This window comes from Cynocephalus volans, chromosome 9, assembly GCF_027409185.1.
Source record: "Cynocephalus volans isolate mCynVol1 chromosome 9, mCynVol1.pri, whole genome shotgun sequence".
NCBI lineage: Eukaryota > Metazoa > Chordata > Mammalia > Dermoptera > Cynocephalidae > Cynocephalus > Cynocephalus volans.
Window position 1 is genome coordinate 18042102 of NC_084468.1, and position 13904 is coordinate 18056005.

Genomic DNA, 13904 nt, shown 5'->3' on the forward strand with positions numbered 1-13904 from the left:
TGTTTTATTTCACTGGATTTCCTAGGCCACTCTCCACTGCTGCTGTATGTCTGGGAGGCTGAGCTCCCGGATATTGTCCTTGCCTTTCTGCCTTCCATTGGATTTGCTCAATAGGAAACACCAAGTGGAGATGAGAGGGGAGGAAGAGAGAAAAGATGTGGCATTTATTCTTTGGGCTCTCTTCTTGGTGGGTTGACAGTGGTTGCATTTTTCTTGTAAGAGCCAGAGTCCTAGCTGGGAAGCCCTTTTTTAAAGTTACAACTACTGCTTTCTCCACCTTCTGGTAACCATCAGCAGAACTGGTAACTTTTACTCTTGCTAGTACTGGGTACTCCATCAGCCTTGTTGGCTTCAGACACCCTGCTCACATCTTTGCAAATAGTCCCTTCATTAAACTCTCCTGCATTGCCCTATTTATATGTGCCTTGTGTTTTCTTTCCTGGACCCTGACTGATACCAAATCATTTAATTTCAGTGTTAGAAAATACTGGACGTGGAGTTGAGTTTCTTGTTCCAGATTTTTTCAATAGTTCTGTGATATCAGGCAAATAATTTCTCTTCTCTAGTCCTCAGTTTCCTCATATATAAAATATAGGGTATATTCTTCATAATAAGCTTTTGCTATTATTATTATTATATGCTATATTACTCATAGCACTTAAAATATGATGACAATTTCCTTGGACAGTATCTAGTCCCATACTTTCTCCTGTGTGCCAAACCTATGAAAATTTCCTTTACTCTATCCTTGGATTTTTCCTGTAAGGTTTCTTCTATGGATGTGATCGTTCCATATCTTACAGTTGTTCAATAAGTGTATGTGTACCAGTGGACTAAGGGGCTTTCTGGTATTTGTTAGCTAACTTCTCAGCTATGGGATTTTGCACAAATCATTACAACCTTTCCAGGCCACCATTGTCACAATTGTGAAATAGGGATGTAAAACCTACCTTCCTGGAAGCAGAGGCCATGATGGTTCACATCAAGAAAAATAGCCACCGTTATAGACCTATAGGAGCTTCTTCAACCAGTATCAGAGGTGCAATATCAGTGCAGCTCAGCCTGAGGAAGTGATAAAGACAGCGGGCTCTGGAGTCAGAATCCCAGCTCTGCTAATTGGGGATGACGTTTTATTTCTCTGTCCCTCAATTTTCTTTGCCATTATACAAGGGTACTTCAAAAAGTCCATGGAAATATCCACATGATCTTTTAATTCTATTTTTCCACGGACTTTTTGAAGTGCCCTCATATGGGAAAAAATACTACATCTATCTCAGAAGGTGGCTGGGAATATCAATTAAGACTTGTCACATATTGGTACTCATGGTGTTTCATGTACTAAGTACTTTTCACGAATCACCTTATTTAGTTCCCATGACAATCCATCTTTCTGATGGTCACGATGGTCTTTCTTTCCATATCCCAGATAAGCTCTGACACTTTCCTCATGGAACTCTCTCTCCCAACCCTCACACTACTGGCTTCCTCTTGTTTTAGGGTCTCAAATGTTACTTTGTCAATGAGGCTTTCCCCGACCTTGTCAAAATAGCTCCCCTGCCCACAATTAATTTTCATTATGTGATCACGGTTTTACTTCCTTCATAATACTCATCACTTCCCGCAATTTTCTATGTTTTCATGTTTATGCTCTCTCTTCCATGAAGGCAGGGAACTGACAGTGAGCTATTCCCAACTAGAAAGGCAGAGCCTGGTATCATGCCTGCCATGCACAGTCTCTCAAAAAGCCATATTGTGAAATGAATGACTAAATAAAGAAATGAAAGGGCAGAGAATGGACATAAATAACTCCAGGCATTTTGTTTAGCATGAAGCACAACAGGAATTCAAACACATGCAAGATGATGCTTCCCTTTGCCTTTTTCAGTAGTTCTTGGAAGAGATAATGAGGGTCTGAACCAGGGCCATAGCACAAGAGATATAAATGAGAAGTGAATTTAAAAGATATTTTAGAGAGGAAATGGACCAGGGTTTAGTAACCAATAAGATGGTGGGTGGGGGAGCATCAATGAATGACGTAAGGACCCCTGGGGGAGTGGTGCTGAGCGGTGGTGATTAGTCTGTGACATCTGGCTGGGCTTTCATCAACATCCAGGGATGGATGATCAAAGAGCAGTGGGCAGTTGGTGGCTCAGGGGACAGAGGGATAAGCCAAGAACTTGAATGAGGCCATGCTTGGCTCACTGTCCAAGATGCCATTCTCTGCCTCTATCCCATTACTCACCCTTAAGGGGGAGTTATTAGCGTCAGGTGGAAGACACTCGAAGGCCTACATTTATTCTCAGTAGATCATATCTAGAAGCCATTGGCCATTATGTGGATCTGCCACCTCCTCTCTTCAAAGCCAGGCGTGTCGCTCCACTATATCTTTCCAAAGCAGCTGGACTTTTTGATATTTGTCTCAGAGTCTTCTCAAATATCCAAGTCAAGATGTGTGGTTTAATACAAGGAATTTGGGGCTTATAGTTTTTGCCTTTTATCAAAGATGAGTAATACATTTAATTTTCAAAAATTTTAGAATGTCTAGGCTCTTCATGCAGAAAATCTTTGTCTTGTGCTACTTATTTTATTGCTTTCATTTGAAGCACAAACAGCAGAACAAATATTGCAAGTTTGTATTTAACAAGTGACTCTAAAACATATACTTCCCAAGTATTGAGAATATTAAGTCTATGTAACAAAAAGACTCAAGGGTCAATATGCATGCTGTGTTCAAAAATATTTAGAAGAACAGTTTGAAAAACAACTTTCTAATATATATTGGGAAGCTTGCATTCATATAAGATGGTTCGTTCTTCCAATAATTTAAAATCTTAAAGAAAATAACCTAAAAGGCATACATAGATATATACACTAAGCCTTTTATCACGGAGCGATTTAAAAGGGAGGGGAGGGATAGAAAGAGGAAAACTCTAAACATCCAAAGTCAGAGGATGTGGTCAAATACAATATAATAGAGCTACGAATGTAATATTATTCTCACCATTAAAAATGATATTTACAAAGCATTTTCATAACAAGGTTAATATTTATGAAAGTATGAAATGTAAAAAAAGATAAAAATTTAGTATAGATATGATCTCATTAATGCATATACCTTGATTTAAAAAAAGATGTTGCTAGTAATCTGTAGTTACTTTGAGGTAGGGAATTGTGTGTTGTGTTGCGTGTGTGTGTGGTTCCTTGAAGTCTTTTGCACTTTTCAAATTGACTACCATGAACATGAATGATTTTTGTAAACTTAATAAAGTAAACCATCGTTCTCCCAACTCTGGAGGAAAAAGAGGAGGGGGGAAAGAAGGAGGAGGCAGAAGAGGAGGAGGCAGGAGGTCGTGGGAGGAGTGGGAAGGCTGTCCTGCTGGAGAAGAAGCAGATTCACCACGCACGTCACTCTCAAGGGTGTTACTGGGACCAACAGCATTGGAAGGTAAAAGAAAGATTTTGGCCTGATGTAAGGAAGAATGCTCCTTAAAGCTGGCCATGACCCAATGGGTGGCTTCCTGATGAAGCAGTGATGCTCCCTGGTGATGACTGAGGGAGCCTGTGGACTAGGAGTGCAGTGAGGCTAGATGTCTTTTATGTTCCTTTCAAATTCTAAGATTCTCTGATTCTGGGAATTTAAGTGCTCCACAGCTCAGCAGGAGTTTGGGCTTTCCTGAAGGATATAGATAGATAGATAGATAGATAGATAGATAGATAGATAGATAGATAGATAGATAGATAGATATAGATATAGATAGATATACACACAACACATATACATATATACATACATATACATACATATATACATATATACACATACACACATATATACATGTATATACATATATACATATATAAACATACATACATATACAAATATATATATATACATACATACACACATACCCACATACACAGACACATAGATGGATAGTTATTTTCCTATTGATAAATTTCACACTCCTGCCATGAAGAATAAAAAGCCCTTTCTTGTCTGCCTTCCTGGAAAAAGAAAATAGAATTTAGAGTGTGTATTGGCCCTTTATTAAACTAACTTTCAGCCCCCTAGGTTTGGCAGCTTTGTGGAATCTGGTGGGGAAAATTCCTTCTGCCACTGTGTGGGTGATTCATGCCTAGAACCACCCCAGTGGAGCCAGGAGTCACCCTGTGGCTCTCTGTGGTTCCACAGGCAGAAATGCAGTGCCATGCTTTTCCTCCTGGTGGCCTAGGGTCCCTGATGCTCTGACACTTGGCTCTACTCACCTGCCATTGTCCCCTATTCTTATAACATCTTTTTAGTCCTGTTCCCAATTGCTTAGGGCCCAGACCATGAGTAGGAATCTAATAAAATCACCTTGCTGGAATTCATGTGTTCTCCTTTCCAAATAAGCTCCTTCTACATGCTGGGGTTTTCTTGTGATGAGTGGCTACAGGGGAAAGAAGTGGTTAGCGGGGGAGAGAGTTTTATGCCTGCAGATCTTTTGGGGTTCACAAAACATTGGCCAAGTCTAGTGTGGGTTCAATATCAGTGAGTTTTATAAAATCCCATTAAAAATTTTTTTTGAGTCATTCTGATCATTTCTTTAGTATCTTTTCTTTCTTTTTTTTAGGATGCACCTTTTTTTCCTTACATTTAGTTGAAAATTGCATTGTATCCTCTGTGAACTTTATTTGGGGTTAGGGTTATGACTTTACCAGATATTGGTGCGGAACGAGTGCTACAGAACATGACAATTTTGTTCTTCACTAAGTGGATATAGAAATCTATTTGAAAGTTTTATTTTACCTGTCTACATTGTACAAATGACTATGCTTTCAGTAAATATCTGGTAAATTGGCAATTTTGATTCCATCTTGAAAGGAGAAAACAAATGACTCTAATAACCAACATTCAATGACAAATAGTGGCAATAAAAGCTCCTGCAGCTTCAGTACCAGGTATGATTAGAGCTTTGATATTTTTCTGGATTATGGTCTTCTAGGGTACTGATGATATATTAAGTGCTTTGGGGATGGTGTACATGTGCATGCAATACAAGAGAAAAAATAAAAATGTTTCTCAACCATAATTTTACTTTTTTCATATGCGGTATTATTACTAACAAGTCATTTTGTCCTCCCCCCTCCAGAATGTAACCTAAGCTCTAGCTGTTTTATTTTATTTAAGATGTTTTATTTATTGCTCTATCTCCCAGCACAAGGAGCAGGAACTGATATATAATAAATGCTTTTGAATGAATAGGTGAATCAATTAAAATTTATCATCATGATATATTACCTTTGGTCAGTGCCATTAAAACAAATTGCTATTCTATTCTGGGACTTTTTACTGGATGTATTGGATGTTTGAAGTTCTTTCCATATTTTCTCTATTTGTGTTAGTGGTGAAATTTTAGGGCACTCACATTTTTAAATCACTAATTGAATCCATGGATTCCTAAAAAATGGTGTGGAAGAGTGTAGGTGGAGATATGATTACAGCCCAATACTGAGGATGTTTCATCTAGTTTTTAATATTCCATTTCCTCACTAGCAAAGAACACCACCTTCTCTGATTCTAAGAGTTGTTTGATGCTTGAAACATGAAAGAATGTTTGTACACATAGAATATTCATAAACCTACATTGTAAATTATATATGATCCTTACAAAATAAATCAAGAGTTTTCCATTAGATATTCTTTATTTCTACTCCTTAAGAGTGCCACAAATTTGGAGAGAAAGAGAAGATGGGCGTGTCATGGTTGGACTTATATGTCCACTTGGCTAGGCTCTAGTATCCATTTATTTAACCAAACTCTAATCTCAGTGTTGCTGTGAGGGTATTTTGTAGATGTGGTTAATGCCTACAATTGCTTGAGGTTAAGTAAAGGATAGATCATCTTGGATAATGTGTGTGGGCCTCATTTAATCAGTTGAAGGCCTTAAGAACAAAAACTGAGGCTTTCTGAAGAAGAAATTCTGTGTCAACATTACAGCATCAGTAGCTTATGGATAGCTGAACATATGGAGGTTTCTGGAGGGTGGTGCGCCCGGGGAGGACATGGAAATTCCATGACCCTTCTTCCATACCTCACCCCATGTGTCTCTTCATCTGTATTCTTTGTAATATCCTTTGTAATAAAATAGTAAATGTTAAAAAAAAAAAAGGACTGCAACATCAAATCCTGTCTGTTTCCAGTCGGCCTGTTCACCCTATGAACTTCAAACATGACAACCCCAACAGTCATGTCAACAAATTCCTTCAAACAAATCCCTTTACATATATGTTTGTGTGCATGTGTGTGTGTGTACATGTATGTGTATGTGTGTGCATGTGTGTACATATATGTATATATGGATGGGTAGATTGGTTCTGTTTTTCTAGAGAACCCTGATTGATATAGGGAGAATTAGCAAAGAAGAAAAGTCATATTTGGTTACTACACTTTGTAGTATTTTTCCTAATCTAGTGATATTTCTGAAGTTTCACGGTATCTAAATTACACAACTGGTATATGTGAGTCAAGAAATGTACAAGGTCATAGGGCTGAAAGTGTCCAGCTGCTCCACTAACAAGTTAGGCAATAGGAATCCCAGGAGTTACTTGAGTGGAGTCCGCACCCTTCAGATCAAAGAAGAATGTCCCCATGTTTTGAAGCACAGGCTTCTGTCACTAACCCTGTGCTGTCAGTCTGCCAAATGGGAAATGCTTCGTAACTGCCCAAAAGTTCTTCTGGATATTTAGGTAAACATGAGTACATCAATAGAGTTGGTTTTGCGAAATATAACATACTGATTCTTTTTAGAAGCAGAGAACTGCGATGCATGCAGACCTACACAAACAAAACAAACAGTTTTGGGGAAAAAAACAAACAAACTTGCTTTGTATAGCAGGAGACGATGTTTTGGCAGCTGAGCAGGGCAAGAGCTTCATGAGTCGCTCTTTAATGCTGAGCTTGGAGTTGTTCTGAGCGTAGAGGAAACCTAGAAGATACACGATCAGTTCTGTTAATGCTGTTTGTGGAGAGAAACTGGGCCGTGCTGCACAATGTGTCAGATGAACCGGGCAGGCAGGATCAGGAATGCAGCCATCCACTCAGGCAATCACAGGCAGGGAGTTGGGACCCCAAAAGGACAAAAAATCATTTTTTCCCTCTGTTTTTCACCTTATTAGGTTCTCTTTTCAAACCTTTTCTTTATATTGCATTAAAGATAATAATTAGCAGTGAAAACAGAATCATGAAAGTATACCTATTGAGTAGAAAAAGTAAAATTGGGTGGCTTTTTTTGATCTCACATCAGGAACATATCACTTCAAGAGTTAACTGGATTGAAATTTCAATATTCAAACCAGCATGAAGGGCCCACATGACAATTTTCTATTCTCCTTGCTTCCCATCTTTGATTATAGAGGAGATAGATGTTCTGCATAATTCATTCACACCGCAATCACCTGTTGGTACCTTTGCCTTCCTGAAAGTGAGAAAATAAATGTCTTTGACATGCAGCTTCATTAACATATGCTGACATGCCCAGAGCTGTGACAATCCTTCACATTTTTTACACCTGAATATTAATAAATAGAACTTATTCAAGTAGAGGAATTCCAAAAGGAATCCAGGTGTGTTTGTAAAATGTTAACCCAGGAATAAACGGAGAAGTATGTGTGACTTTAGATAGTTGGAGAGGATACAAAGCAAATCAATAGTGGCCAGGTGGGCAAGCCAGCAAACACCTGGGACAACTTTTGGTGTCTGGAGCCAACAGTTTGACTCAGCATCGACTTACCCAGTCTGAGTGCTCGGGAGCCTGAATCTGCATGTTGGTACATACTGCCTCCCCAAAGCACTTTGGAAGGTGTTAAATGTAAGCAACAGCAAGAGAACCAATTTCAATCGGGGTTAGATCAATCTTCATAATATGGACAAATGTATCACTTGCTCCTTTTCTACTTTGTAATCCCTAACTTGGTATTATGAATATCTCCTGACCACAAAACTGCTGATCTATTTCCCTTTGGGGCTGCTCCTCCCCACCATCAGTGCCATTGGTTAAAACGCTTGTGTATGGAGGAGGGGTGACAAAATGAAGTAGTAAATACATAAATCAAGTCAGATCATTCCCCTAACAAAAAGGCCCTCTAGCAACTTCATGTTGTCCTTTGAAAAAAATCCACACCTCCTACTGAGGACCCCACGCTCCTGTGTGATCAGGTCCGGCCTCACCCCCCCATAGCGTTTTCCATCGCCCTCCCTACTGTTCTTGATCATTGACCACTGGCTACGCTGCCCTTCCTGCCTTTGTTGGAACTCACAAAGCAGACCCTCCACTGGCCTTGACATTGATGTGCTGTGAAATGTCTCGTATCCCAAGTGCTGATGGAGGGTGTGGCACATAACTGAAGGTCAATACATGCCTGACAAATGAATCAGTAAATTCACTTTGGATATCTAAAGAAGAACCAATGTCATGCCCTGTATGAGTATCTAAGTAAACTTTTACATTGGTAAAATCTGATTTATATAAAACAGACTCTTTAGTTTGCTTCCTCCTTCTACATTTCTAGAAAGCAGCATCCATCTATGTAGCCTAAAGGACATTAGGGTTTTTCTTTAGCTCCCCAGCAGGCATTCTGCCCCTTCCATTTATGCCATTTCCAATCTCCATGCCACAGCATGTGCTGTTTTCTCAGTCTGCTCAGCCTTCCATCAAAGATCAAAGTCTGCATCCTCAGGCAGCCTTTAAAACTCAGTCCAGGCACACTTTCCTCTGTAAAACTTTCTTGTGTCTCCAACCTGCCCAAGGGAAGAGAGACCTCTTCCCTCCTCTGCTCTATCTTCCCTATTGTTCCAGCATCCCACCCTCTTGTTCTGGCTATTGCTCCCTATTGTGAAGTGAGACCATATTCTGCAAGGAATTAGAAAAAGAAGGCTCGACCTGCCTTCTGTAGTAGGAGAGACTCTAGGTTTTCCTTTTTACCCAGGTCCTTTGCTTCAGATCTGGTTTCTTGACACCTGGCCAAATTCTACAATCATCGATGAAACTGGCAGACTCAAAAAATATTTGCCAATTGCTCAATTTGCAGTTTTTCCCTTAAATTCTGATATCTGTGGAGATCAATCTCTATGACACTTTCCTGGACCCGCAGACCTGGCTGTGGGAGAGTGAGTGTCCTGCTTTCCAAGCACTCCCAGGTATTAATGTGACCCCTCGGATCCCACTGCCAACTTGGTAGGATAGACAGGTTACTCTTTTTAATTAGGAGTTACAAGTGTAAGATTTTAGTTCCTATTTTACTTCTTCAAGCTGAGTTATTTTTACAGATCCTTAAGCTTCTTTGGGTCTCTGTCTTCTCTATGTAAAACAAAGGGATTTATACTAAAGAAACTTGTGTTTCTTTTAGGAATATAATTAAATATAATTTGTTTATGGTTACTACCTTTCTTCTATAGTGAGACCTTAAACTTCTGGAAGGCAAGATATAATTCTCTCTCCTCTCTCTTCTCTTTCTCTCTGTCTGTCTGTCTCTGTCTCTCTCTCTGCCTCTCTCTCCTTGAAATGTACTGGTTGAATTCAAGCACTGCAGCCATACGCCGTCGAGTCAGATCCCAGCACCATGAGACCTGGGATAAAGTTAATTAACCTCTCTGAATCTCTCTGAATCTCAGTTTTCTTATTGGTAAAATAATCAATAGTATGTTTCTTGTAGAGTTGTTAGGATCAAATGAAATAGTATATAAAGCATTTATCACACTGACTGCCTCATTAATGCACTTTCAAAAAATGTTAGATATTATATTTTTAACTTATTTGAGTATACCATATTTTGTACTGTCTCAGGGCCTTTTCACACATTGTTACCTGCCCCTGAACTTTTGCTTTACCTTCTGTTTACCTAGTGAATGCCTGATTATCCTTGAGATTTCAGTTCATGATCACTTCCTGAAGAAAACCTTGTATGACAGACCAAACTAGATTACAAACACCTATGGTATGCTTCCATAGTTTCCTATATCTCTCCATCACTGCACATATAATTAAAACAATGATACAATTACAGATTTGACATATGTCTTACCTACTGCAATGTAAGAATGAAGATTTCTACTTCTAGCCTTTACAGAATAAATGTTGTTGGATATGCTATCCCATTGTAAGCAACAGTATAACTGGACAAATTATATAAGGAAACTGTTTTCAAGCACTGGAAAATAAGCACTGTATAATAATAATAGAAATGTGATGCATGAAAGAAGAGATGACCAAGAGGCAAGCTCTACAAATGCCCTGGCTCTCTCTACCTGGTGGCGTGTTCCTTCCATAGTTCAGAAACTTGGCGTCTATGCTCACTGAACAGAGGTGGCAGAAAATAGAATTCCAGGCTCCTGAAGTGACTGGAATTTTTAGGGCAAGGAGAAGAGTGAACTGATGTGTGTGTGTGTGTGTGTGTGTGTGTGTGTGTGTGTGTGGTGGGGGGCTGGAGGGATCTATATGAGGATTAAACATAGGTTATTGACTAAGAGCTGTGACATAAATGCTTAGGGTAAGGCTTCACAATACTTAGCAGGTATAACAGAAGTCATATAATAGTGAGAAGTATTGGAGTTCTGTTCCAGCAGCAGAAAGAAAGAAACAAAACAAACAAACTGCATTAATCACTTCTGGCCTTCATTTGAGAGCTCAGAAAAACTGTATAAGGAAGAAGGATAATTCCCTAGAGTAAAGACCACATCTAATGACTAAAGGAACAATCTAAATTGACCTATCCTAACAAGAAAATAATTAAAGCTGGAAAGACCAAACAGACAAAAACCCCTAAAACTGTTGAACTGTGGAATGCCTTCTAGAACAATATTCAACATATTTTAAAGGAAGATAACACAATCCAAACTCCTTACAATGGATCTTAATAATGTCCATCATGCTATCAAAAATTATCAGACACATGAAGGAGCAGAAAACATGACCCATAATCAAGATAAAAAAAAAAATCAGTCAATATAAATAGACCTTAAGATGGCACAGATATTGGAATTAGTAGGAAATTATTTGGTAAGAAAAAGATGGTCATAATAAATAAATGACTGGAAAACTCCAGAAGAGAAATTATAACTACAAAAAAGAACTAAATGGAAATTCAAGAAATAGAAAGTAAAATATCTAAAATTAAAACCTCATTAGATGGACTTATGACCAGATTAGACTATGGAAGAAAGGGTATGAGATTGAATAGAGATCAGAAGAAATAAATTATCCAATCTAAATAATAGCAAGAAAAAGAGTCTTAGTGATCTGTGTGAAATATCTAGAAGTCAAACATAAGTGTAATTGGAGAACCAGGTGAGAGAGAATATTTTGAAGAAATAATGGCCAAAATATTCCACATTTGTTTGGAAACATCAGTGAAACTTGTTGAACCCCAAGCAAGACAAATATAAGAAGGATCACACAGAGCTACATGATAGTCCAATTGCTGAATACCAAATATGAGAAAAATCTTAAAAAACAAAAAAACACAAACAAAAAGAAAAGGACATACTTATAGGGGTACGGTAACATAAGAATGGTTTCTCATTAGAAACAATAAAGACCAGAAAACAATGTCATAGTGTTCTTAAAGTTCTCAGGGGAATACAAACACTGTCAACCCAGAATTCTGTATTCAATAAAATAGGACTTTTTTTTGAGAATAACGGTGAAATAAACATATTTTCAGATAAACTAATGCTGTGATAATTTGCAGCTAGTAGGCCTTCAGTACAAGAAATGCTAGATCTTTCTCAAGATGAGAAATCCCTTGGGAATTATATGATATAGAAACATGAATCTGTAGGTAAAAATAAAGAGTACTATAAATTTAAGAATATGTCTATATATATAAATATTATCTTTTTTCTTTTTTTATTTAAAACAAACAAAAAAGTATTATGAAGCTTATTACATTGGTAGATGTAAAATTTCTGACAACAATAGCATTAAGGTTGAGGGAGGGTAAATAGAATTTTACCACTGAATGGTTCTTACATTTTACAAAAAGTAACACAATATTAACTTTAAGTAGGATATATTGCAATATCTTAATGCTAGGGAAACAATTAAAAATAATACTTGTACATGGAGGTATAGTTAAAACTCCAATAAAGAAACTAAAATATTTGATTAACTCAAAAGAAGTCAGGAACAGGGACAGAGGAGCAAAAACTAGATGGGACAAGTAGAAAATACATAATAAGATGGTAGACTTGTACCTAACCATATCATTGAATCAGAAGCCATATCGTTTTTACTCATTACTGTGTTCCCATTACTTTGCACAGTGCCTGATATATAAAATGTTTGATCAATGTCTACTGAAAGTATGGAATCGGACTATATATCTTATATGATGGTTTCAGAATATGCAGATTATTTAATATAGCTACATGGCTATAATTATCAGAATGCGTTTAGAATTGTACAGTATCCTTACTCACAATGTGTGAAGCAGTCCCATCCCACACCCTAAATGGAGGATATCCGTGTGTAAAGGCACTCTGCTAAAAAGGATACCAACAGGACTAGAGGGTGGGATTGCATTCCCAAGCCAATAACACTAAAAGAACACTGACAGTGACGGAGAGCCAGCAAGCAAAGTGGTTAATTATATAGAATATTTACCCACACAGAGACTAATCATTCTCTGACAGATGAATTACTGTATATCCCATAAATATTTATTTATTCATTTATTCAAAAAGCATTTGTTTTAATGCACATGTCATAAACATTATAAATGATCTTTGTAGAACCATGGATACTAAGTGATTACATAGGAAAATGTCCCTGTTCTGGAAAATCTAACCAATCCACATCTACTATAATGCCTATTATACTGCATGATTGACTTGTCAATTTCTCTCATTAAACTCAGAATGCCTTGAGGGGAGGATTCTGTTTGTTTGTTCATTAATTTATTTACTCAAAAAACATTTCTTGAATGCTTACTATGTGCTAGACACTGTCCCAGGTGCTGGGAATAATGCACTGAAAAAAAGTAGATAAAAACTCATAGTTTAAAGGACCCTACATCACAGTTGGAGAAGAAAAAAACAATAAACAAAAATAAATAACAAAATGTAGAAATAGAAAAGATAGAAAGCAGGGATGGGACCTGGAGACTTCTGTTGGTGGGCAGATGTGGGAGGTGGAGTGGAGTGGGAAAGACTTGTAATTTTAAATACGGTGATCAGAGAAGGCTTCATTGTAGTTACATTTGAGCAAAAACACCAAAATAAAAATCCTATTTTTATTATCAGCAACTAGCACAGTGTATTACATATATTAGGTACAAATATGTATTTGTTGAGTGATTAGGTATCACTCATGTATTAATTTATTAAATTATTATGTATTGCCACTTACAATGGACAGATCGATACCTTAAATTAACTGCCCACATAAGCCACTGAGTTAAATGACCTCTTCACAGATTATTGCTTTAGAATTTAAAATTGTCAACTCCCTTATTCCTGCATCTAAGGAAACTAGAGATGGGTGGAGGGATGGGGGGTGAGGTAGTGATTGGTCAGGTAAGGGACATAAAGAATAATTACAAATTGTAATAATGAAAAGGGTAATAAAAAAGAAAAAGGAATGTCTAACTAACTAATTAATTAATTAATTAAAGTTTAGCAAAATCAAACTACTAGTCTACTAGCACTCCAAAATCACAAAACGAAGCAATAGAGAAAAGAATAAAAAGTGTGCAAATACGTAGGCCACTTTAGTTGTAATGTAACTGAAAGAAAATGCATTCATTTTTACTTACAGAAGAGGCTTCATGTTACAATGCCTGGCATTACTGAAAATAAATCCACCCATCCTTATAATGGTTGCTCTGTTTTTCTGACCATGCAGGATTAATACAGGAATATGTGAGTG

At 37.5% G+C, this 13904-nt stretch overlaps 1 protein-coding gene across 2 annotated transcripts in view; it reads right to left on the minus strand.

The window, feature by feature from the left end:
• Window positions 1-13904, minus strand: part of KCNIP4 (potassium voltage-gated channel interacting protein 4) — a 218369-nt gene that overhangs the window by 113653 nt on the left and 90812 nt on the right. Inside the window, exon 1 of one of the 2 annotated variants that reach the window (XM_063107892.1) lies at window positions 6867-6960. The exons of the other annotated variant lie outside the window; for it this stretch is intronic. Coding sequence (XP_062963962.1) covers window positions 6867-6918 — 52 coding nt within the window. The 5' untranslated portion in view covers window positions 6919-6960. Of the gene's footprint in view, window positions 1-6866; window positions 6961-13904 lie in introns of those variants that run through there. 2 annotated transcript variants of the gene reach the window in all.